At 42.6% G+C, this 25,083-nt stretch overlaps 1 protein-coding gene and 1 pseudogene across 1 annotated transcript in view; both read left to right on the top strand.

Annotated features, from left to right (window-relative positions):
- Positions 1-826, top strand: part of LOC137662220 (cytosolic phospholipase A2 epsilon-like) — a 37,333-nt pseudogene extending 36,507 nt beyond the window's left edge.
- Positions 827-10,037: 9,211 nt separating this feature from the next.
- Positions 10,038-25,083, top strand: part of LOC137662218 (cytosolic phospholipase A2 epsilon-like) — a 35,022-nt gene continuing 19,976 nt past the window's right edge. Inside the window, exons 1-3 of the mRNA XM_068398375.1 lie at positions 10,038-10,130; positions 11,373-11,453; positions 20,081-20,153. Of these exons, the coding sequence (XP_068254476.1) occupies positions 10,038-10,130; positions 11,373-11,453; positions 20,081-20,153 (247 nt within the window). The remainder of the gene's footprint in view (positions 10,131-11,372; positions 11,454-20,080; positions 20,154-25,083) is intronic.

Below are 25,083 nucleotides of genomic sequence, written 5' to 3'. Positions count from 1 at the left end.
AAGTTGGAGACAGGGTCTTGAAATGTTGTTCTGTTAACAACTAGTACTTAATATCTCACGCAAGAGACAAAGGCCAGAAGAAACACTGACAGTGAATGCTACTCCCTCATCATTGCACAGAGCCTTTGATGGATGTTTTGTGCATTTGGAGAAGTTGGGGGGTGGCAGAATTTCTGACTTTTTTTTTTTTTCTGTCTGAATGCAGCCTTTGGAAGAAGCTTCCAAGTACTTCCTAAAGCAGGGAATCCCATTTCCCAAAATCCACCTGAGCGAAGAAGAAAAGAAAAATCTAAAGGAGTGCTACATCTTTGAAGATGCAGAGACCCCAGAGGCACCAACGGTGGTGTTTTTCCCACTGGTGAATGACACCTTCAGAAAATACAAAGAGCCTGGGTAAGCCGTGGGGCAGAAACGGTCCCTCCCACCACCTGGCCACCTTTTGGCTGTGTCAGGATGGGAGGCATGGTTTAGCATGGTCGTCTCCCTCCCCTGCTGCAGCTCCCATGGGAGAGAAATGCGGGTGTCTGGGTAGCAAGGAGCAATGTTGTGCCCCATCTGGAAAGTGGGATATGGCACCGCATCTCTACTCCATCAACAACCTTTCTTTATTTATCAGGTGTAGAGCGCAGTCCTGCAGAGATGGAGCAGGGCAACGTGGACGTTTCCAGCATTTGTTCCCCGTATTGCTTAAACAGCTTTACCTACACAGAGGAGGAGTTTGACAAGCTGATAGAACTAACGAGCTACAATATTCAGAACAACAAACATCGTGATCCTTCAGGCTTTGAATTCAGCTATAGAGCAGAAACGAGAGCACAAAAAATAAACACCATCCTGAGTTGGCAGGAAAGATATGCAAATAATTTTTTTTTCTCCTGCAGAAGAATCAAGACCTGTTTGTGAATGAACATGACTTGGGAAAGTACAAAGACTTGTCTCAGCCTGTGGCTCCTCTCCACCACGTGGCAATCCTAGATAAACTGATCAAACAAAATAATTATTAGTCTTGTGCTTTATTTATGTTGGATTTCACTGCTGGTGAATATTTTTTTTCATGTACATACATGTATATGCAGTAAAGCAAAGCTTAGGAAATATGGGGCTTATTGATGAGGTTTTTAAATGATGAATGTGGGACAGCAATACCAATTATTTCAAAATTTACTACACTAGTAGAAGTTATATGTGAAGTGAAAACAAATGGGCTACAGATATTTAAATTATTCCACATGTAGTACAACAGAAAAATACATAACAAATGTGGACCATTTCAAAGAAAAAGAGAAAACTATATTTTCCTATAGCATCAGCAAGAAATTTTGTTGGAAACAACATGCAAAACTAAACATAAAAGATATAGAAGATCTGAGATTTCACATGGAAAATACTAATTTTCTATACTTCTGAATTTACAAGTTTTATTACACCAGTGATATTTAGGTCTGGAAAATCCCTTGGGAGTGACCGTTACAAACCCTGTTGTGAGTCAGGTTCGGCTCTTCTGGTATGTGTGTAAGTACTTAACCTGGGGTTGTGCTTTTCACTGAACACTCACAGTATTTAGAGGATCCAGCTCAGCATCTGCGTCCCATTAATTTCAACAGGTTTAATAGTATTCCTTGTTGTTATAGGATGGGATGCTGTGAGAATCAAAACACCAAAAACTGTGAGACATTCAGATTTTGTGGTAAGAAGGCAGCTAAGTGTTTGATCACTGATATTCACTGGTAATTCATGGGTAATTGCATAGCTTTGTCAGTCCCTGACAGTATAAGATCAACACACAGTCTATGCAACTACTATAAACAGCACAGGGCAATTTGTTGAACTGCTTAATTTTTGAGATGAAGACCAAAAATAATTATTTGCTTTATGAAGGATTATAATAATGCAAATACTCTGTAAGCCTGTTTCATTACAACAGAGATGCTAATCTAAAAGAAGACATAATGCTTCAGTCACTATCAGCTGTCCTTAATTACTTCAAATTTAAATAAAACGCAGTAGCTTGTCTGTGCTGAAGTAACATGTATTGGCACACACAGAGCTATGTATAATGCAATCATAGCCAAAATAGAAAATAAATCCTTAACTCAAAATTAAATGTGAACTTCTAAAAGGCTGAAAACTACTCTTCCCTCTTGCTATCATCATTTGTCTCCTTCTCTTCCTTCAAGCATTCCTTGATGGCTTTAAGCCTTTGTCATCTTTAGTCTCCCACACTCACCTCAGATGACCTCAACCCCCTTAGGGATGGTGTGTCCTTGCCCCACATGCTTTTCCAGGCCCTCACACCTCCATCCAATTTGCAGCCCTGGTTCAAACCTCCAGCGTACAGAAATGGCTGTTTACTTGCCGGTGCTCATCAAGGGCTCCTCTTTGTGATCTCTGCTGCTGAGTCACACAGTCCCTTTTGTCATTGCCTCTCCTCTACCCCAGCTCTAACTCCCTTCAGCCTTCGCTGTTTATCATTATGGCAAACCCATTTGGGGTGACACATGTGTTTGCTACTTCTTCCACCTGCCCATCTTCCAGCTGGGGTTTTGGGCATCTTCAAGGGCTGCAAATGGAGTTCCCATCCCTGCCACCCAAGGTCTTTGATTACACCAAATTTCAAGAACCCTGCCTCTCTCCTCCCTTCCCTGCCTTTAACGATACCCCTTTGCTTCCCTTGCTATCTTTTTGTTTGTTTGTTTAACAGAGAGAAACCCCATTTATTCCCAGTGTGCCACTAAGGCATGCTCTGCTGTACCTCCCAGGGGCTGAGCTCGTCCCACCTCCCGGCAGTCTGGCCAGGCCCAGATGATAGCTTCTAGTGGTGCTTACGCTATGGGTAAAGCTTTTGGACAAGAACTGGCTCATTTTGTCAATTCTTCCCTTGCAATCCTCAAACATCCTTGACTTTCTTCTTTCAGATACACCCACAGCCACCTGAGTCCCCCAGCAAAGCCCTTGCTCTTTCCCTGAAAATACCTAAACATCCTGCATTGCTGTAGAGCTTGAAAAAGCTCTAGCTCAATCCTTCATCCAGCCATCCTTTTCCTGGGGCACTGAGGGCCTTCACCCAGAGATACGTAGCAACCCAATAGGTAATGCTCTTGAGTTGAGGGGAAGACACCAGCCCTATCATGCCATGTGCAGTTGGTTTCTTCCTCTCTGAGATATTGTAGTGGTGTCTCCAGGTGACTGCTCTTCAGCAGTGGCCTGTTCTTCTGGCTCCCATCTCGTCAGCACTCCTGGTCCCTGTTTAGTAGAGGTGCTTTGTTTGTGACTTAGGGGGTTGGTTAATTTGTTGGGCTCAGCTTGGTTTTTATCATTGAATTTATTAATTAATTGCACAGAACACTTGCAGAAGATCCTGGTCATCAGTTCTTGCAGGCCAGTGTGAAGCCTGCAAGACTTCACTAAGCCACACTAAGCTTTGTGTGGCGTAGTCTTCCGACATTTTTTGTTCTGATTCAGCTGCTAATGGGGTATGTTTCCCGTGCTCAGCCTCTGGGCTGTACTGAGGCATTGAAAGAATGTAGGTAACATCTGCAGACGTGGGCATTTAAAAGCCCTTTTGGTTTTGCAGGTTGGGAGTGTCCCTTTTTACAGGAAATAGGAGTAATTTAATGGAATTATCCCTTCAAGGGAGGAAACAAACTAGGAGGGGAGAAGCACTGCAAAAATCCAGGCTCACGCTGTATCACAGTGTTAGCACCAACAGGAGTTAGCACGATTTTTCCTAAATGTCTTAAAAGACAGAACTCTTGGTAGCTGTGGTAATAGGAACTATGAACACTAACATGGTGACCTCCTTAATTGTAATGAATATGTTCTGCATCTTTTCTGTGTCTGGCTTTCCTTTCTTACCTATTCATTATCTGTAGGTAAGTGAAGGGATTAGTATGCAATTGTACCTTTGCCCCAGCCCTTCTGATTATCACAAAGGTGCCTTGAGAACTGGTCAGCTAGTGAGGTGAGTCAGCCCGTAGGAACCTAAGGAAAGCAGAAGTGGGATTTTTGAACCCCTCGTGAGGCATGTGAGTACTTGGACAGTCCTGTCGGGTGAGTGCCGCTGAGGAAGCAGAAGCTAATGGGATGGCTGGCAGCACCATTTTACACTGTTCTGTAGCCCAAAGGGTGATCGAACACAAGATTATGGCAAACAGTCTGAGTGAAATGAGCTATTCATTTGTGAGACTACAGGTTGCACCACGTGAATGACGGGAAATGTGTCTGCCACAGTGGATACAGGAGAACGTGGATGATAGAGCAGAACTCCCTTCTGAGAAACCCTGTGCCAAGACCTGTTCACGTGTTAAGCTCTGCTGTGTACATGTAATTATCCCACTGTCTTACTAGAGTCATAATGCTGCAGAGGAGGCCATGAGGGCCTCATTTCCAGCAGGGCTGGTTTCCTCATGCCCTGATCATGGTGTGCTGGTCAACAGGTAGCAATGGGTGAGAGCTGTGTGTCTTTCATGCCATTGAACTTTTGTACCTTTGAGCTCCTCCTGAAAGTCTGTCCCTTGCAGGGTTCCCACTGAAGCCCTACACACCTGCAGCGTTCATAAAGCACTTCCCCAGCACTCCTCCCACCCCTCCAGCTCTTCATATCAAAACTCTGGGATGTCTTGTCATGTCTCCAGTTTCTTCCTCCTTGGGTCCTGAGGTCTCCTTTGCACTCCCTTCAACCCAGTATTGCCTATCCCCTTTTCTCCATGCAGTTGGGTGTCTCACCAAGATCCCAGCTGCCCTAATGCTTGTAGTATTCATGCTTGTTCCAAATATGACCAAACCTCCATCATTCAGACTTGAAGCTTCTGAAGCTACCATTGCAGTATGGAGGAGACGTGAGACAAAGGGGAAAGATTAAGAAAACAGATGGTATAAAAAGTAAGGGAGGGAGGAAGGGGAGAAGGAAAAAAATTTGTATAATACTTAAATAAAAATTAAAAGGGGAATTATAGCTATGTGGTATTGAGATGGAAGGAAGGAAATGGATATTTTGGAAAGCCAAGAAGTCAATGGGAACGAAAAGATAGCAGGGAATGGAAAGAAGAAAAGGAAGAGGAAATCAGGAACAAAAAGGTGGTGGAGACAACATTTAAAATGGAGATAAAGGTATATTGCTCCTCCGGTTTCTTCAAAGCAGTCTTGATATTAAAAAGAATAGCAACTAAAAAACCCTAATCCAGAAAACATGATGGCATTAAATCCTGATGCTGAGATTCTGACTGCTCTGGGCTTACAGATGCCCGATATGCATACTGTGAGTGCTTTCTAGCTCCCGGCTCTCTCTTCTTTTCTCCGCCTTAAACACTGGCAAAAGAGAGTCCCTCAGCCCCTAACAGTGTGACTTTTCCTGCCAGCTGCTGCTTATTGCACCCTTCTCTCTCCAGCTAATAATCTGCAAATTAGTTGCAAATATATGAAATGTTTGCTCTCCTATTTTCTTTCTTGTGCTGAGGTAATGGAGCATCCTTAGAGGCTGATAACTATCAGGTAAGCAGCTGCAAGTTTCTACATATATTAATACACACTTTTAAATTGATAGTTGTTTCTTTAATTTTGCAATTTCTGCTGCTCAGCTGGCTGACATCCAAAATTGTTTCAACCAGCCTTGAAAGCAAGCCATGCTCCAAATTCCTCCTTGAGCTGCAGTGGTTTTGGTTTGGTATCTAATTTGTAAACATATGATGTAGTTTATTTTTGAGATTTGACAGATGATATGATATCCTAGAATTTGTTACAGATTAAATGTTTTGGTCCATGTGCAGAAGAGTATTCAGAAATCCTTCATAGACCCTTAACAAATACCTTTTCCAGTCACTCTTAAGCTCTGGTCCATGATTGCTGCTGATGCAGGAGCTGATGGCCTGTAACCCACAGCTGGTTTGGTGCACAGGAGGAAGCACCGTACTGGTCATACTGCCCTCGTGCTAGTTTCCAGCTTGCGAGGAGATGATAAACTTGCATGTAGTCTGCAGAAATGTGGAGAGTGAACAGTGATTCAGAAAACTTTGGGAACTGCTCTTCTAGTTTAACTGTACTCCTGGGAAACCTTCTCCAAGTACAGAAAACATACCACAGTGAGACAACTCCAGGCACAGAGGACTTTCTCACTGTACAGGTAACCATTGAGGACTCTACATTTGCAACATGCATAAAATCTGAGATAAAATGGTGCATAAATCCCCACTTCAATTAGGCTGCTCTATGACTGGTATGGTAAGTGCTGGGCTTTATCTACTGCATCAGTGTCACGGTTTAAAGCTGGGCTGGCGATTAAACCTGTGGCAGATGCCCTCTGTTATCCCCCCCCCCTCCCCCCAGAGGGAAAGGGAAAGGGAAAAGGGAGAGAGACTTCTGGGTTGGAAAATTAAAACAGTTTTAATAAACTATAATAATGAAAAAAAAGAATAATAATAATAATAGAAATAATCAAATATATACAAATATATATACAAAACCAAGATTGAGCTCCCCTGAAGTCAGCCACGTCACCACCGGCACTGCAGGGCAGGCTCCGGGAAGGCCCAGCCTGGGCCTAGCGACGGTCGAGAGCTGGATTCAGGAACGCACGGATCGGGATCGGGGGCAGCAGGAAAACAGACGGAGTCCTCCCTGGACACCGGCCATAGCAGAAAGAGAGCGAGACCCTCGTGATCCCCCCACTTTATACCGAGAATGACGTGTATGGGATGGAATACCCTCGTTGGTCAATTTTGGGTCACCTGCCCTGTCTGCTTCCCACTGCAGCTGCGACCCCCCTTCGGCTCTTCACTCGTAAGCAATGAGGAATTCAGCAGTGACCTTGGTTTCTCTCAAGAATAAGTACAGCAAGAGCCTTTCTGCACAACATCCCTACCGGTGCCTCAGTGATAACTACAAACTTCGAGCGTTATCAGTCCTGGAAGCAGACACTGTCTGCAAAAACATGCAGTTAGTTAGAGGAGACTTAGCTGAAAGTAAAAATCACTGAAAGGAAAATCGGTCTGGTTTAGGCCAAACCAGGACAATCAGTAACTGTAACATGAAAGAAACATAGATAAGCATTTAACTGTGAGTGCAGTGATATAAAAAGTCATTAAAGATGCCAGTCTCTCTACTGGGAAAGTAATATCTTTCAGTGTCAGAGCTGTGTACTAGTTACATGCTAGAAGCGTACAAATGCTGATGCATATACGTAATGGATATAAAGTGCCGTAATTTTCTCAGTATGATTGTCATGTCCTAACAGGCATATATTCTAGTACTTTTAAATTCTTGGGTTGAAGACTTGCTTTAAAATTAAATTCCCAGAAGATTCTTTCTTACATGTGTAAGAGAGTAAGGTGACAGACAGCAGTAGTGCCCCTGCCTCTTGTGAGTTTCCGCTCCTGCTCAACATCTCCCTCCTTCACTAACTGCACAAGTGATGGTCTAAGACACAGCTCCTCCTGCAGGAAGAGGACGTAGCCGAGCCAGAATGCCTATCTGACTCTGCTCTCCAATGCTGTTTTTTGTGTAGAAGTATCTCTGTGTCCGAGAGCAGTGAGGGAGGTGGCCACAGCCAGTCCTGGTTGTGTTTCCAGCTTGCCAGAATAACCCCAGGCTCATTTGGCCTGGCCTGTTCAAAGGCTAGGCCTCTTCCAAGGCTAGGCAAGCATATACTGTTGCAGAGCATTTAGAGGGATGCTGGCTATCAGCAGTTTCAGTCAAGTTCAAGACTGTGATAAAAGAAACCACAAAGCTATATTTGAACATGTTGAAAAAATGTTGTTTGCCATGGAGCTCCATTTCTCCACAGCCTCTCTCTGCAGTCATATGTAATACAGGTACCTTTGCCAAGTGACTGATGCTTCTACAAACCGGGTTGTAGTGTGAATAAGAAACCCGAGTATTAGAGGGAGTATGAGGTCTAGCAAGCTCTAAAGGATGAGAGTAGTGTGCTGCTTGCTGCCAGGGCAACGACAGTTAAATCTTTGAAGTAGATAGGTTATTTCGCTTCGTCTATCATAGAATCATAGAATGGTTTCGGCTGGAAAGGACCTTAAAGATCATCTAGTTCCAACCCTCCTGCCATGGGCAGGGACACCTTTCCACTAGACCAGGTTGCTCAAAGCCTCATCCAATCTGGCCTTAAACACTGCCAGGGAGGGGGCTATCCTTAAATTACTGAAATATGAAAGGTAAAGAAATAAAATCATTCCACTTGGAGTCCCTGCTTTTCATTCTACAAATTGAGACCATCCAGCTTTGTACATTCAGATTTTAAATTAGATAACACTAGTTCAGTTGTTAATGAGAGTCTTAGAGTTTTCTTTCTTTATAGCATTCTCTGTGGAGTCACTCAGGTGGGAGCAGAATACTCCAATTTAGGTGAAGGCCATACAGATCATTCCAGATGGCTGAGTGTGCATCTAATGGGGATGTGGAAGTCTGTATGCAGAATCCACCTGTTCTTCTCCATGGGTTTCCTCGAGGACAGGGAATCTCAACTTTCTTAAGATTCATCACCTTTAGAGGGGTTTCTAGGTGAATATCATCACTTACGCTAATGGACCTCTGAACTAATCAGCCTTGGGAAAGCTGACCTGCTCTAATAACAAGTATACTGGGATTTTTAGTATCCCATGGCAAGTCTTCCAAGGTCAGGCAGGTCTTCTTTTCTGGTGAGGCCAAAAAAAATGATGAATGATTGTTCTCTGAATTAAGCTGCAAGAGGAGTTCTCCAGGATGCAGCTCACAGTGTCCATGACCTAAGGCCAAAGATGCTCTTGTACTTCAAGTGTGTGGGCAGAGCTACTTTTCATGCTGGAAATGCAGATGCTATGACACAGCCTACTGTTACTGGAGATGCTAGTTTGTTATTAATTTGTTTTTCTGTGTTTGAAGACGGTAATTTCCACTGGGTATGCCTAGAGATGTTCATGTGCTCTTATATTCAACAAAATCTCTGTAAAATAAAACTAATAAAACTAAACCACTGGATACTATATTCCATTCATCTTGACATGAGTCATAAGTTGACATGAGCTCACCTTGACATGAGCTGCATAAAGTTCAATTGCCTTTCTCTGGAAAACGTACAAAAGCATAACTCTTACCTGCTTTGCACAGCTATTATGTATTTTCTTGCTTTTTTTGTCGAATTTAAGGTACTGTCCAGTGCAGTACAGTACATTACAGTCCTGGGTAATGCTTGTAGCTGTAGGTATTGACCTCACGATCTACTAATCCCATGAAAATGTCCACCTCCTTCTCCCCTGCCATCCTATGCACACAATCTGTAACTGCTACTCCATGCCCTTCACTCACCTACCCTACCTACTGCTCACCTCTGCAAACCGAACACCCACCCCTGTGCTGCCGATGCCTTGGCCTTGCTCCCCATGGAAGAAGAAATGGGAGCAGCCCAGGAGGAGCTGGGAACTGCTGGTCCACACTGGAACCTGTCAGGTGTGGGGGGGTGGCCCTTTCCGGGGGATGGGGGGGGCCGTTACTGCGTGGTGCAGTGCAGCACCTCTTTGCAGGCAGCGAGTTTGGGTCCCCCTGCTTATACGGAGGCTTTGACCAAAGTGGACAAGTGCGTGCCTGCATTCAGGCAGTTCACTGGTAGTTATTTACACACAGAGGCTTTTTCCAGGGCTCAGTTTCCCCCACACAGGAGCTGCTGTCACTCTCTGCTCAGGGCGGTCCCCATGCCGCAGGTGGGGAGGAGCTGGGTTTGAAGGAGCAGGCTCCAGTGGTGATGCCCTCAGTGCTTCTCCTCTGCTTAGCAGGATGGCCTGGGACTCTGCTCACCACAGAAAAAGGGTGGCAGCAGTGCAGGACCCAAGGGGCAAGTGCAGGCTGGGAGAGGTTCTCAGCCAGGGGAAGGTACAGCATCCCTTTTGGCTGTTGTGCTTGCCTCATAGGGTCCTTCCCCACAGCAGTCATCCTTGGCGCTCCATCATCTTCAGCAATGGGAGGGGAATCCTTTACTTATAGAGATGAGATGGGTGGGGCCTCTGGTCATTTTATAAAATAACTTGCCATTGCCTCCTACAGGAGTACATCCTGCAAACATGTCTCAGGAAGTGCTGCCCGTGGAGGTGCCAGAAACACTCTGTTACATGGATCCAGGGAAGGCCATGATGTCAAACACAAAAGCACCACAGGTAAGAAAATGGCTTAAAAAGTTTGCTTAAGGTCTGTTGCATTTGACATGCAGTTGACAGAAAACAAAATCCTGCTTTGTGAGCATGTTTATATTCAAGCTACTGTACAAACTTATTGTCTCATGGGACTAGGCGGCAATGTCTCTGACTGAAGGAGTTTAAGGTGAAATGTCCTCTTCGTGGCTATCAGTGGCAAAAGTCCTCCTGACTCCACTGGAGTCAAAGATCTCAGCTTCATAGGCAAAATGAGAGAAGCCAGCGTAGCAAGGGGACAGAAAAAGAAAAGTGGAAAAAATGAAAAGGGAAGAGAACAATTTTTAGGGGACTCAATTATCAACCTGAATCCAAACCCAGACTTAATTAAATGCTACTTTTATTAAAAACTTAATATTTCTGTATCAATAGCAAAATTTTGGCATGTATATTAAGGTGACAACCCCATCTTTTGTTACTGGAAAAAGGATAAAGAGAAGACAGAGAACAGATATAGGGAATTGAATTTTATTTCCACAGTCCTACTTTCATTCTGAATTTTCCATTTTGCTTTGCATTCTCTGGGTCATTTCAAGATTTGCATTTAATTTTAACTGTAGTATGTTATACATTGTTTTGTGTGCTCTTTGACTGGACGAAGGCATATCACTTCAGGAAGTACTCTGGAAATAGAAACAGAATACTTGCGACATTTTTTTATAGGAACTGTCCTTTAATGGTGTTTTCCTACAAAGCATTTCAAAAGGGGGCACCCTACATTGTAGAAGTATTTTGGAACTTCTGTTTCCTGAAAAAACTGAAATGTTAGATTTAAAATTTTGCAATTGCAATGTGTTTCATACTCTGGGTTCAAACCCAGACAAAAGATTCCGGTATTTTTTAAATTGAGATTTAATACTCCTAAGAGGAGGAGAAGATTGCCAAAAGATCATATGCAAAACAAAAAGCAAATCTTTATTCACAGAATAAATGCAGAGGCACCTTTTGGGTATCTTGCAGCTGAAATGGCCTTTCCTTCATTGACTCGTTGAAAGGGTACCCCTGGCATTGATTTTTGTACCGGCATGTGCCAAACCACATGGTGGTTTGTTCGTTATGCTGAGCACTGTAATACAGCTGGGTGTAACCAACAGCTGTTCTAATTGGGGTTTCAGCATAAGTTATTGTGAGTAGGAATTAATTCTCTACTGTGATAATGCTGCTGTTGTTGTTGTAATATTACCATTTATCATTTCTTTCTTTCTTCAGAATGAAGACTCATACATCGATTCTTTGGGAGATGGTGAACGGCAAGAAGAAAGTACTGTACCAGACAAAGGTGATTTCAAGGTATTAAGAACAAGAGACTATCGAACCACAGAGGGCTGAGGGTTTTGTTTTCCTCAAAAGGGGAGAAGGCTCAGGTAGATAAATAATGATGGCAGCAGTTTGAGTGTTACAAAGGAAACACCCTTAAGTTTATTGTTTGGATCATTTCATTCCACTTACGTTTATGATTTTCAGAATTGCTTGTTGTATTTCTCTGTTATGCTTTATTGGGAGCATGCAGAATATCTACTGTTATAATCCCTGACTTACTTGTAAAAGAAATCCATTGGCGAGCTTTCTGTTCTGCAATGCTTTTTGTAACTGAAAGGGCCAAGAGTAACAGTGATGCATGTTCTGCTGTAATGGCTTCAGCAGTGCAGTCTCTATCCTAGCAATTTATGGGGGAGTCCTGGATTACTGAACACTGATTTTTCACCACTTCTGTGCTCCATCAGAAAAAAACTATAACAAGATTCTGTGAAAGGAGTGATGCTTGAATGTGCTAGAGCTGATTTGAAGATCAGTTATACATTTATTTTTGTTAGAAATTACTGATTTTCATAGGGGTTCTCATTCTGCTACTTTGATATCTGTGCAGTAAGTACAGGCATTGTTTCCTATCTGTCAGGATTAGAGAAGTTTGAATGTGATTCGTACAACAGCGTTGTCCCAAGAAGTGTCTGCTTCTGAGCCAGATAATTCTATGGAAGTTTGCATTATAATCCATGCAGACAAGTTATACTGAGACAAAATGAAGCTGAAAAGGAGCTTTATATGGAAGTTTAAGTAATACTGTAAACAGGCAGACAGGTGAGCTTTGTGATAAGCTAGTTACCAGGTAGTCCTGGTATAATATAGGCACTGAGAAATTAAAACAAATTCTTATTCACATACTCAGTATTTTTACTTTTTCCCGTACACTTCTCAAAGATTAGCTTTTGTGTTTGCCCAGTATTAGGAGTTTTATTTTTTAAAAAAATAGATCACTGGCATTAAAAGATCATACTGTATTTTCTCAGGATATATTCTATCAGTCTTGGGTCTTCATGTCATTTCATCTTGCAAATGTTTAGCTTACAATATCTGGTATCTCCAGCCTGTGGAGATACTGAAATTCTGGACCATGTATAGGATGAAGAATTTTGTAGATAGTAAAAACAGGTCAAAAAATAATGAATTTATCAGTCATTGGTATAACATCTACTCCTTACAGGAACCTAAAATCATGATGAAAGAAAGCAAAAAGATTTGAACTCCTGGGTTATAATTACCCATGATAATTATACAGATGACAGGTAACTTCTTGTCTCAATTTCTTTATCCCACACAGTGATGTGTTTGCTTTTCCATTATCTGCTCAGGATATAGGCTTAGATCAAAGACATTTAAGGGTGATGAAATTTCGAGGGGGTAGGTGTGACAGCAGTGGACCAAAAGAATCATCTTATGTGTATGGGATCATAACCTTCTTCTAAAGCACTATATTGCCCGTCTCTCACCAAAGGCTTATTTTTCACATTTCAAAGTTCCAAAAATTCATGACAATCCATTGGTGATGGACTGAGCTGTTGTTCTTGCATCTGGTTACATAGTCAGTGTTTTTTCTTTTATGATCAGAACATAGCACTCTATCCAATGCACTTGCATGATCATGACTTGATTACTGCAGCATATCATGTGCTTATGTGAAGGATACATACATGCTCTTATCTTCTGCTCAATTTTTCTCAAATGTAAATTTTTCATCACTGAGACTGCCAGAAGACTTAAATATGAGAGTCTTTCCCTGCTACGAGGGATCATCTGTTAGAAACATACCACAGCATATCCCAGCAACTGCATGCGCCTTTACACCAACATGCTGATTTTTATCTGCATTAAGAAATCTATATTGTTCAGGCCTTGGCAGGTACTTTGCCCCATGCTAAAGCAGCAAGCAGAGCCAGCTCTGGTATTTTAGACATTAGTGCTTACATTAAAATAATTAAGGATTGCAGCAGGTCTCATACAATAATTAATGTGAGGGAAGGGGAGGGTAAAAATTGGACGCATATTCCTGAATTCAGCGTGAGCCATGTCTTAACAAGGAAAAGATGTCTCATACCTCAGGTTAAGTGGTACCTCATTTCCCTGCCAGGCAAGGGCTCCTTGTTCTTGCAGGGTTTGTGCAGCTGGGAGAACAGCAGCACTTTAACAGAACAGGGGCAGGCTAAACTCTCACCCTTGTGCAAAGCAGGAGCTCTGTATTCTGTTGGGCTTTGGAAGCTGGAAGCAACTCCTGAGATCATGGGAAGAATGGGGAGCTCCCACACTGCATGGCAAGGTTAGGAGGAGGTTGCAGCTGCTGCCTCTGATACAGATGGGACTCCATCATGTAAACCAGGAGCTGAGGCAGGCAGGAGGGCTAGGTCCCCACTGGTGCCAGGCATGGGGTCCCTGTCTCCCACGAGGACAAGAGCCTGCTGTCAGGTGCAGCTCCATCCCCAGGCTCAGCAGCAACTGGAAAGGCAGGAGGTAACAACTCCTGAGCCACCCCCAGCCCCATGGTGTTTGCAGAAGTGTGGCACCAACAGCAGCTCTTCTCAGCTGCAGAAGCTGTTCTGAGAAGCTGTGCCTCCCTGCCACCCTGAGTGGTGTTATGGGGATGCCTAAAATACAGACTGCTGAAATGACATGTTCCAGCATGGCTCCCACTTCAAAAATGAACCTCGTAAAGTCAAAGGAGGCCACTTTCCATCAGCTCGTAACTTTGGAATATGGTTTGTCTTATCCACATTTGACATCAAAAATGTAAAACATCTGTGTCTGGGAGAGACCTCTAGATTCCCTTGAGAATCAGTAGTCAGAAATAGAGATTTTCAGGGTGTGATGCATGTCCTGTAGTAATGTCTACCTTAGGATGAGACTCCAGAAATGCCTAACAGCTGTCAGATGTAAACACCTGTTTTACAGCTATCTGGAGTTAATTGTGATGAGTTTCAACCCTCAGACAGTTAATGCTCAGCCTAGGTTCTTTCTCTCGTATTTGTTCTGGTTGGGAAGGGCAAAGCAGTATAAGAGGGCTCTGTCTTTTCATGGATGGACTATCCTGTTCTCCTGGCTACAATTCTACATACGGAAATAATTTTGAACACGCAGTTGAATGCTCTATGTTTTCAAATAGGCCTATTTTTCAGAATCAGAAAAAAATCAGTTGTTAAAATCTGGAAACACTAAAAGATGGAGGACAATGTTAACAGTATTGAAGGGGCTATGCAATTAGCCCAAGTTATCAGTCAAATAATAAATATCTACAGAAGTTGGGATCGCTGTGCACTGAGAGTATCCAGGTTGTGTTCATCAATATTTGAAGTTCTGCATTTTGGAAATGTGTTTCAAGCACAGTACGATGTGCACAGTCTTATTCCATGAAGATGTTCAGAGTCCCATGATGGACGTATGTGTAAGGAAGCAATGGTCTGAAGGACACAATTCTTGTGGCTGTGCATATACCTGTCATGCTCCTGTGGACACAGATAAATTTTCCCAGTTGAAACCAGGGTTACTGCGGCCATACGCATGAAAGGGGGGTTTCCACCTGCTATGGGAATTTTTAATTCACTGATATCCAACCAAGACTTCTGCTAATTCTAGTGAAAAGGCGGTCTGATTAGAAGAAGTTATGTTACTAATAAAAATCATGAAACATAAGGCTTGTGAAAACCAGCTGGTGTCAGCAGTGGTCCTTGGCACCCCCCGGCCCCCACACAGCCCCACAGGCGTCGTTGATGGATGTGCTGCAGCCCCAGTGCCTGCAGGAGGCGAAGGAAGAAAGGAAGCAATTAGAGCCGCTGCTTTTCCGGCATGGAGCCCGGGTTTGTCGGGAACGAGGAAGAGCTGCAGAGACATGGCCAGATGCAGCAGCCGCCTGCTCTCAGCCCAGGCAGCGTGCCATGGTGGTGTCCCCTGGCACATCCCACAGAAGGGTTTGGCTGAGTGATGTTCACAGCCTGAAGCATCCTGATTACAACTGTAAGAAACGTGAGGATGCACATTCCCTAAAGGGACATGACTCTCAGACAGCTCAAGATAGACACTTCTTCACAGACCATCAGCTCTACATACATCATCAGCCGCAAAGTATTTTAGTTCTTTTGATTTGGTCCCTGGCTACCATCTAGTTAAATTAGCACCTGGAGATGAAGAAAGGAGCGCCCTGGTGACATCCTGTGAGTGATTCATCTCAGCAGAATGCTTCTCGGGGCCAGGAATGCAGGGGGACCTTAGTCAAGGCAGGGAAGCTGTCTTTGCCAGGAAAGGCTGCTGTGCCAGTAGATGACAGAGAAATGGATAGAGGCGTTATTATTGGGTGACTGCAGGAAAAATGTGTGGGTGGAGAGGAAGCTCTTCTCATGGTTTTCATAGATAACACGGATTTTTTCAGGTTGGTCTGTAGAAATGGCCTTTTTCAACCATTGAAAAAGTAAATTGATTGTCCTCAAGGTATTTTTTAATCTCGTCTGATCTTTGCAGGATGGCTTGTGAAATAGCATGCAGTGCAGTTGCACTGAAATAGGTAATGGTACCAGCATACTGTGGCACATAATTTTCTCTGCTTCCCCATCACAATTTTTCATCCAGCATAACAAAGGCCACCTCCTCATGAGACCAGATGGAAGGCATTCCACATTTCATGTAGAAAAGCAACAGCTGAGCACCTGCTTGGAGGACAGCTGCTTTTTGTGATGATATAGTTTTCAACACATACACTGAAGATGAATTTCAGGATCTCCACATTATTTTTCTGTTAGTTTATGATTGCTTTGGAATAAATACCAATCTAATAAAGGGCAACAATCAAGACTGAGAATGTGTTGGCTGCCCTTGGAGGTTCAAGAGTAAATTCATCTCTCTGGATCAGTGTTGTTGGATGACTGCTCTCTGTTTTGGGAAGGCAGCTACAGTAGTCTGCTCACTGATCGAACATCTATGGTAAAACAACGAGCTAACACTGAAAACCAAAATATGCATTGACCCAGCATACATTTGACTGTACTGTTGTGGAATTGCGAGACTGATGTAGTCTACAGTGGGCATGGTGGAGTGGTGAATGTCTATACCATTGTTATCGCAAGCTGGGAAGATGCTGCTAGCAACAGCCAATGTTGGAAGAGTCTGTTAGATGAAGCAGCCTAGATGCTGAAGAAAGGTACTGAGAGAAAAGGAAGTAAAAAAAGGTAAAGAAGAATAGCCATCTTCTGGTGTCATGGACTCCTGTCTCATTAAGGAGTACTGTCATTTTGTAGCTCTACAGCCACTTGTGATATGACAGGATGTATTATACAGCTAAACTAGTGGAGTAATTTACAGCAGTGCTTCTTGAGATGGATGCATGCCACACATACCTACATCTGAATATAAGTGTGACTTTAAAGAGGGCTGGGATAGACCTAGGAAGGCACAAATCTGACAGGAATGCAGACAGCCTTCATCCCCAGAGTGCTCACAACAGAGAAATTTCTGTTTTCAAATTCTTACTCACCTAGGTGGGAGAAAGTTGGAATCATTCACACGACGGAGGAATCCTTTACTTCCACCAACATAGTAACTTGGTGCCAAGTGTGATACCGTGCTATTCTTTTTTTACAGGAAGTGGTGGAAAATTGGAAGAAGAGACTATGAGGTCTGCTCTACATTTGATGGAGCTGTTGTTTGGAAAATCCCAGTAAAACTTCGTTTCCCTAGAAATACAGAGAAACTAGCAGTGTACACCCTGCTTGTGCACTGGCATTGCAGCATGCTATATTGCATGCAGCTGTGTTATACACACGTGTACAGAAAGCACACATGAGCACAATGTGACAAGCGCCAAGCTGAAGACAAGCGGACAGATTGACAGTCAGTGAAACAGTCATAGAGTGACTACATCAGTCTTGATTTTATCAAAAGCAAAGCTACAATGTCACAGTGCTAAATGGTTGTTGTAGTACTTCCTTAATAGCCCCAGGGCAGGATGCTGCTTGGGGTTTTCCATCACCCAAGGTTGTGGTGGAAAACTCTCTGTATGTGGAACATCATGACATAGCAGCAGCCTTTTTTTGTTAAAGAGATCGTAATAGGTTTTAAGTAAACAGAATAACAGAACTTCTATCCTTTATTTTATGCATGCATAGCTGCTGTTTTCTTTGTTTGTATAACCAGACCCTAGTACATCATGTTAGGGTTGTCACATTTGCTATTTAAATACATTTCTTTTGTTTAGTATGTCACTGGAATTAATTAAAATAGCAAATCCTCCTGGGAGCAGTAGAACTAGTGAGGCCTGATCACTGAGTTATTTCTGCTCTTCCTGTTGTATTCACTACCCTCAATGGCAGGTGCCAGGGGTGCCAGGATGGCTAACGCCTGGCTGCTGCTCCTCCTCGGATAACTGGCTGGTGGCATTTGCCTCTCCCCCAGTGCAAGCACAGGTCCCGATTTCTGCAGCTTCTGTGAAGACACTGATTTTGTGAACCTTCAGTAAGTCTTTTTGTGAAACCTGCATCTCTTGAGAATTGATTTCCCTGTGCCAGGTGGGGAAATTCAGCTAACGCTTTAGAAAGTCATTACATGGGAACCAGGAGACAGGTAATCAGATGGCAGAAACTGTGTAATAATCATTGAAAAAAACCAACCGACCGCACTTCCTTAATGTCTCCTATCTAAGAATCTCAAACTGCTTTGCAAATACTGAATCCATCGGTTCTCACTCAAGCAACACCATTTGCCTGAGGAAGTGTAGCTGGAGCTGATCCAGGAGCTGGCAACGCTTTGCACAATCTCCGGAGATAAACGGCTGCAAGAGTTGCCCCTGTGCTTATGCAGATCCTACGAACAATGCATCTCTGCCTTCTAGGGCATATGCTGAGGTGCCCAAGCTCATTCCTAACATGTGAGTGTGGTGACCCACCTTTGCTAATTACCCAGCTGAGAATAAGGGTTAATTAACTGGGTGGAGTACTGTATTAATATGGCTACACTGTTTCTGAAATGTGAACCAGTGTCCTTGCATGAGGTAGCTCTGAGGACATACTCTTCCATCAGTTGTTGTTTGCAAATTTTGCAGCTTCTGTTAGGCTTTTTCTCCTTTGAGAATGCTTGAAATAGGAGGTGGATGGATTGCTGAGGGTGAATTTCATGAAGAAGTACTAAAAAAGGAAGAAAACAAAGAATTATTGAGGCACATACAGGAGGGGTGAAAGCAGGAACCCTTTTTAAAATCTCAGCAGAAACGTTTTAACAGAACATGATGTATTAGGAGAGGAGAGGATTTTAAACACACATTGAAAAAGTAATTTGTTGTGACAAAGGAGGCCTAATTATCTTCCCATCTGAAAATAAGATCCTTTTTGCTCTGTTCTCTTAAAAAAAAAAAATTGGCAACATTACATGTATTGTTTTAAGTGAGGTTCTTCCAGCTTCTCTTTATCTGCCTTAACATCTATTTTGTCTGCTTGTTTATAGTTATTCTAGGAAGTCTCTGAAGTGCTATAGAAATAGAAAGATACTCCTAAATGAGAGGAAATCAGTTGATAAAAATAGCAGTTGTCAAAAGAACGATTTGGAGGGCTCTGCTCTAACCACTTATGCAGGTGGAAATGTTTCTAAGACTGTGAGGAAACGACTGTATGTCACAGCCACAGGAAATGCTGATTTATTTATTGGCTTTGTCAGAGTACCCTTTTGCAGATAGGTCTGAGCCAGAGACAGCTTTATGGAATGAGCCAGCAGGACATCACCTTCCTTAGAAGAAGGAAATCACATTATCCTCTAATAATAAATAGGAAGAGGTCCCTGCAGTCTGGAGAGACTTGTTTTATAGAAGGTTATGGGTGAGACATTCAAAGGGACCAAAGGGAATTAAGCACTTTCAATCTTAAGGGTTTTTCAGAGGGGGATATTGTTCTTTATTTTTCCCCAAAGGCAACCCATACCTAATTCCTGACCCCCTAAATCCTCTGGAAACAATTCTCAGCCATTGGTTTATCTCATAGTTGTGATTTACAAAAGCTCAGATTGTTGTTACTTTTTTTCCCCATACAATTGTAAAGGGGGAAAAAAGAAAAATCTATGTTTTTGAAGCAGAAGGCAAAAACATCTCACTGAGAGTGGTACTTCGGGTTTATCCTGTGAGAGTCAGCAACAACAGATACTCTCCATGGCATTCTTTTCAAAGTGATGGGACCTCATGGGTGGTTACTAAAGGGATTGACTGTAACTTTGAGTAAGACTGATGTTATTTTGACAACTTCACCATGGTGCTCACCAGTGCATTTGCTCTGTTCAAGAGACTTACTGTAGCTATGTTGTAGAACTAAACTCTGCAATTTCAGAGCAAGGGGTTTTGCAAGCCTCTCACAGACAGTATCAGTTGACAGGGATTTATCCCTTTCTTTTCTGCTATTATGAGCAATCCAGACTCTTAGAGTAACACAGCAAAAATAGTAGAAGCTTATGCTCTTTAATAGTAGAAGCTTATGTTGCAGATTTTCATCTGCAGAATAGTGAAATGGTTGACACAATTTTAACCAATTGTATTATTGTTTTGTAGCACTCAGTTAGTTTGCACATTTGATACTTTTCCCCGCTGAAGGCTTATTCATACTCCGTTTTGTACTATTCTTCTCCAGATAGAGTCCTCTCCCTGCTACCTGCTGACCGTAAGGATCATCCGAATGAGAAACGTCCAGCGAGTGGACACCTGTAAGTATCTCCATTCTTAGTGGCATCTCAGGGTACAGGCAACAAGTTTTCTTTTATAATTGTATAGCAACCTTTTCCAGATATCTCTGAAATAACCCAGTGTTTTTGTAAACTAACTGTTATAAACCAGGTCAGTCCTTGCTGCTTGCTGTGTTTCATTGAACGTCGTTCCTGTGCTTTCTGGTAGCTTTAAGACTTGAATGTGTTTTTGAGGATAAGTACTTTCTCCCAAAGAAATGAGAGTTTCTGACACAGGTAGATGAAAAGGACTGTATCCCGTGTTTTTAAAAGCAGGTGGTAATTTTGCCGTTGGGTTGTTGCACCTTGGGAACTGTGGCTGGCAGGAGCAAACTTTTTCTTCCCCCCCAATCTTGGTTCTGACACAGATGAAATGAACGAGAAAAACCTTTCTAAAATCTTTACCACCAGGCTAATGCCATTATTAATTACCCTGAAATGACTGCCAAAAACCATGCTGACTGAGAGCTGGATACCTTGTCCCTTCTACTGCTTGTGCAGCAGTCTTGCAGTTGTGCAAGAGTGAGTCACGCGGCAGGACAGTGGTGGGAAGTGAGTGAGCAGGAAAGGAAAATACCACTGTTCAGTTAAAGGACATGGACTACCCACACGTACAGTGGGGAGAGGCATTTCACACAAAATGGACAACAGTTTGTTTTGTTTGAATCAATACAGCTATGTGACCACCTGTGAAAGGATGCTGAAACTAGCTTTAGGTGAGCATGGAAGGGAAATAGTGTAACCCTGCTGTCTCTCTTGATTCTCCTGTTTCACTGTGAGCAGCAGCAATCGGCACTGTAGTCTCTTGCACAGGAAGAGCCAGGGAAGATGTTCTGAAAGACAAAGATCTGGATTTACCATTCCCACCAACCCATAGATGTTGGATCATCTAGTTCAACATTTTTCAGTACCATTCCCATCTTACCCTGTGGTTATCAGGTGTTTTTCTGGAAGTTATATCAGAGGACTTCCCTGTGTCACAGCTCCAAGTGAGGGATATACTAGCCGTATCTTAGTTCGTATCATTGAGTCACACTCTCTGCACCTGCACCTCCCTCCTGTGGCTGTGGCACATGTATAGTGATGCAATAACACAGAAAGGTTTCATCAAGGATTCATCTCAGATCTTCTGTGTGTCAGGAGGCAAGACAAAATCACAAATAACTAGGTTGTAGAAAGAGATTGTGCAAGCAGAACTGAAGCAATGCTTTGCATTAAATACACAACTGACTAGTTTGCTTGCATCTACTCATATGATTAAGGATTGTTTGATATGCTTGTATCTCAAAGTACAGTTAAGATACAAGAATGACGAATCACATTAGTAGAACAGAGTACTTTGCCAGCCAAACAGCCAACAGTCATTGATCTCCAATGATAAATCTGAAGTCATGCAGTAGTCATACAAAATTACTTTTAAAACATTTTCAAATCAGTATCATTACTTCCAGGATCTCCAAACCTTTGAACACCTATTTTCGCAGTTTCAAAATTCTTCAAAGCATTATTATCTGCATAGAATTTCCCAGATTAAAAAAAAAAAAAAAAAAAACAAACGAAAAAACAAAGAGTCATACAGAATCCAATCGATGCTCGTACAGTTCTCTGAGGGGGATATATTCAGTCGGTCCACTGCAAAAGCCTCTGACACTTGAGGAAATGGAGTAACAAAAGAAGCTGTATAATAAAGGCATCAACTATGATAACAGATCTGAACCAACTTTTACATCCGGAGGGACTAAATAGGCTACAGGCCTTAAGAGTGGTAGGGAAATTATTGAGGAGGACATGGAAGCTGTCTCTACAGAAAGGAATAGGAAGCAGAAGGTGAATAATGAGTCATTTTTCACTATTTTTCACAATGTGAGAATAAAGGAGCACCCAATAAAATTATCAAACAGGAAGTTTAAAATGAATAGAAGGAACATACAAGTAAACTGCAGAACTCATTGTCACAGAATGTATGGATGTTAAAATATATCTGTTCAAAAAGAAATTATTCATGGAGCAAAAGTCTAGCAAGGGTTATTAAACATGGTATTCTCTGGTTTGGGAGATCCTTACTCTAGCATTGCCTGAAGGATGGACAGTGGATCAGGTGCAGTACTGCTCTAGGATTAGCTTGTTTCTTCTACTCCTGAGTAAGGTGTAGAAGGGCTATTACCTGGCAGTGAAATAATTAAGAAATTTCTTTTTTGAAGATGAAAAAGCCTAATGTTTTTTCTTCTGTCTCATCCTTGGAAAAAAGTTAACTTTTCCAGATGAGACTTTCCCAAAATGCCCAGTCCAAGACAGATATGTTTCCTGAAACACATAGACTGAATGCTGGAATTTGACAAGCACTAGGAAGTTAAAAGTGGTGTCTTAAGACAGAAGGAGGGCAGTGTTAAATCTAGTTCTCAAATCAACTCTGTCTATAAATAAAATAAAGATAAGCAACTTCCTTTGCAAGGAAAAGGTGCAGATGAGACACTTCGTTCCTCCTTCAGAGAGATGCTGATATACCTAAGCAAGGCAAAATGCGTAAGGCAGCCAGACTGGCCAGGCTGACTAGACCTACCCTTACTGGGGAGACATTTGGTATGAGCAGCCAATGTTTTCAATGTTAGCAGTCAGTCTCCTGGCAGCCTGCTGCAACATGCATCATTTGTGCACTGCAGTGTTTCTGTATTGTTTATGAATAGAATAGAATAGAATAGAATAGAATAGAATAGAATAGAATAGAATAGATAGACTATTTCAGTTGGAAGGAACCTACAATGATCATCTAGTCCAACTGCCTGACCAATTCAGGGCTGACCAAGTTAAATCATGTTATTAAGGGCATTATCCAAATGCCTCTTAAACACTGACAGGCTTGGGGCATCAACCACCTCTCTAGGAAGCCTGTTCCAGTGTTTGACCACCCTCTTGGTAAAGAAATGCTTCCTAACGTCCAGTCTAAACCTCCCCCAGTGCAGCTTTGAACCATTCCCACGTGTCCTATTACTGGATCCCAGGGAGAAGAGCTCAGCACCTCCCTCTCCATTTCCCCTCCTCAGGAAGCCATAGAAAGCAATGAGGTCACCCCTCAGCCTCCTTTTCTCCAAACTAGACAAACCCAAAGTCCTTAGCCGCTCCTCATAGGACGTTCCTTCCAGCCCTTTCACCAGCTTTGTTGCCCTCCTCTGGACGCGTACAAGGACCTTCACATCGTTCTTAAATTGTGGGGCTTTTGATGCTGCTTATTGTTTACCTGTACCCATGGGAATGGTAAAGACACAGGTACGCCTCTCAGACCTCAATGGAAAGTGTGCATGGTTGTAAGGAGAGCAGAAGTCAAAGGGATATAGTATGCAACCAAAATGTCTGCAGCGAAAAGACATCCCTGGGAACCACGATTCTCAGAGCCACCAATCTGCAAAGCCCGTCATGTCATCTGTGTGAGGGAAACAGATGCTACTGGGGTAATTTCTGTTGTTTGCACCTGTGGGCTTGAACATAGAGCAGGAAGGTGGCCCATAGCAGCCCTTTTCCTTCCCTTTGGGTTTTTGTTTCTTAAGGAAAGGAAAGGAGGGAATCTGAATGCTGGAGGTGAAATGTCCTCTCAACTAACATGGTCAGGAAGAAAGTACAGGGAAGGAGTCTAAGAGATAAAGAGTGGTGGGAAGGTGGAAGTGTATTAAAGCAGAAGATATGACTCCAGACAAGGACAGTCACACTGCTGTCAGAACTTAATTTTTTTTTTTAATCTAAAATAAGATATGGAAAGTGGAAAATAGCAGGAGAGGGAGAGGGCTAGGGCCTGCTGAATATTTTCCAAACAATTTTTTCCATCAGAAGAATATTGAGGTTTTGACTCTGCAGGAATGTGTTGATTTCTCCACAATTTTTTAAGGAAAAATTTAACTGAATTAAAAATGTTTTTCTGTTTCTGCATTATAGTGTTAAAAAGTAGAAAACCAATAATTAAGATGTCAGTTGATGTATCACAATGCATTATGTAATTTCTCAAGCAGTTCTGAATTTCAGTTTTCGTTCTGATGTGGACAGAAAAGCAGCAAGCTTTTTTTAACAAATACACTTTCAACAACATAAAATGCAGTCTCCACCCAGTTTGAGACAGGGCCAATGGCTGTAGGGTGACACCTGGCAAAACCTGGTGGAGGAGGAAAGAAAAGAAGACAAGAAAATGCTGCTGCTGCAGCCAGGCAAATTTTTGTCTTTCCCTACAAGTCGATGTGCAAGTTCTTGTTCCCCTGATATATCTGCAGAGTCCTTACCTGCTGCTGAATGGTCCTCTCCATTTACTGCTGCCAACACTTGTTTCTATCAAAAGTCTCATATCAAAGGACATCCATTCTCAAAGTTAGTTACCTTTTGCATTACATGATATCTGATCATTTTATTGTTAAAACCTGTGTAAGAGAGAGTTTCAAGGTGCTGAAGTATTTTACATAACCTGCATGAAGAAACGTTGCATTCCCTCGACACACAGTACATAGCATTTTTGGCTGTAGCCAGTTGAGATATACTTTAATTTAGGTGCCTTTGAGAAATGGGATGGAACATCTTTCACTAACCTTCTCCCAGTGCATTTCTGGAGAGAGACTTGGTCCCTCTCTTCCTGGAGGTGGCATTTAGTTAAGATCCAATGTCTAATTCTATGAGCTCTGTCTGGAGGAAGCCTTTGCGGTCTCCTGCAACAGGTCTAGTTCTGCAGCTGCTTTCACAAACCCTCACCAAGAAAATAATTGAAGGCAAGGCAGAGATGGAGAACTTTTGCAGTTGTTCTCAAAAGGTGGGGGAGGCTCCCAGGCCCCAGTGCCTCTGTGTGTGTGTGTGCACATATGAGCAGAGGAAAGCTTGTTGGCTGAGAAACTGAAGAAAGTGTCTGACTACAAGAGGAAATTCTCACCCTCTTGTTTTATAC

Source organism: Nyctibius grandis, chromosome 4 (genome assembly GCF_013368605.1).
Source record: "Nyctibius grandis isolate bNycGra1 chromosome 4, bNycGra1.pri, whole genome shotgun sequence".
Taxonomy (NCBI): Eukaryota; Metazoa; Chordata; class Aves; order Nyctibiiformes; family Nyctibiidae; genus Nyctibius; species Nyctibius grandis.
The sequence above is the reverse complement of the archived record's forward strand: the minus strand, read 5'-3'. Positions and strand labels throughout refer to the sequence as shown.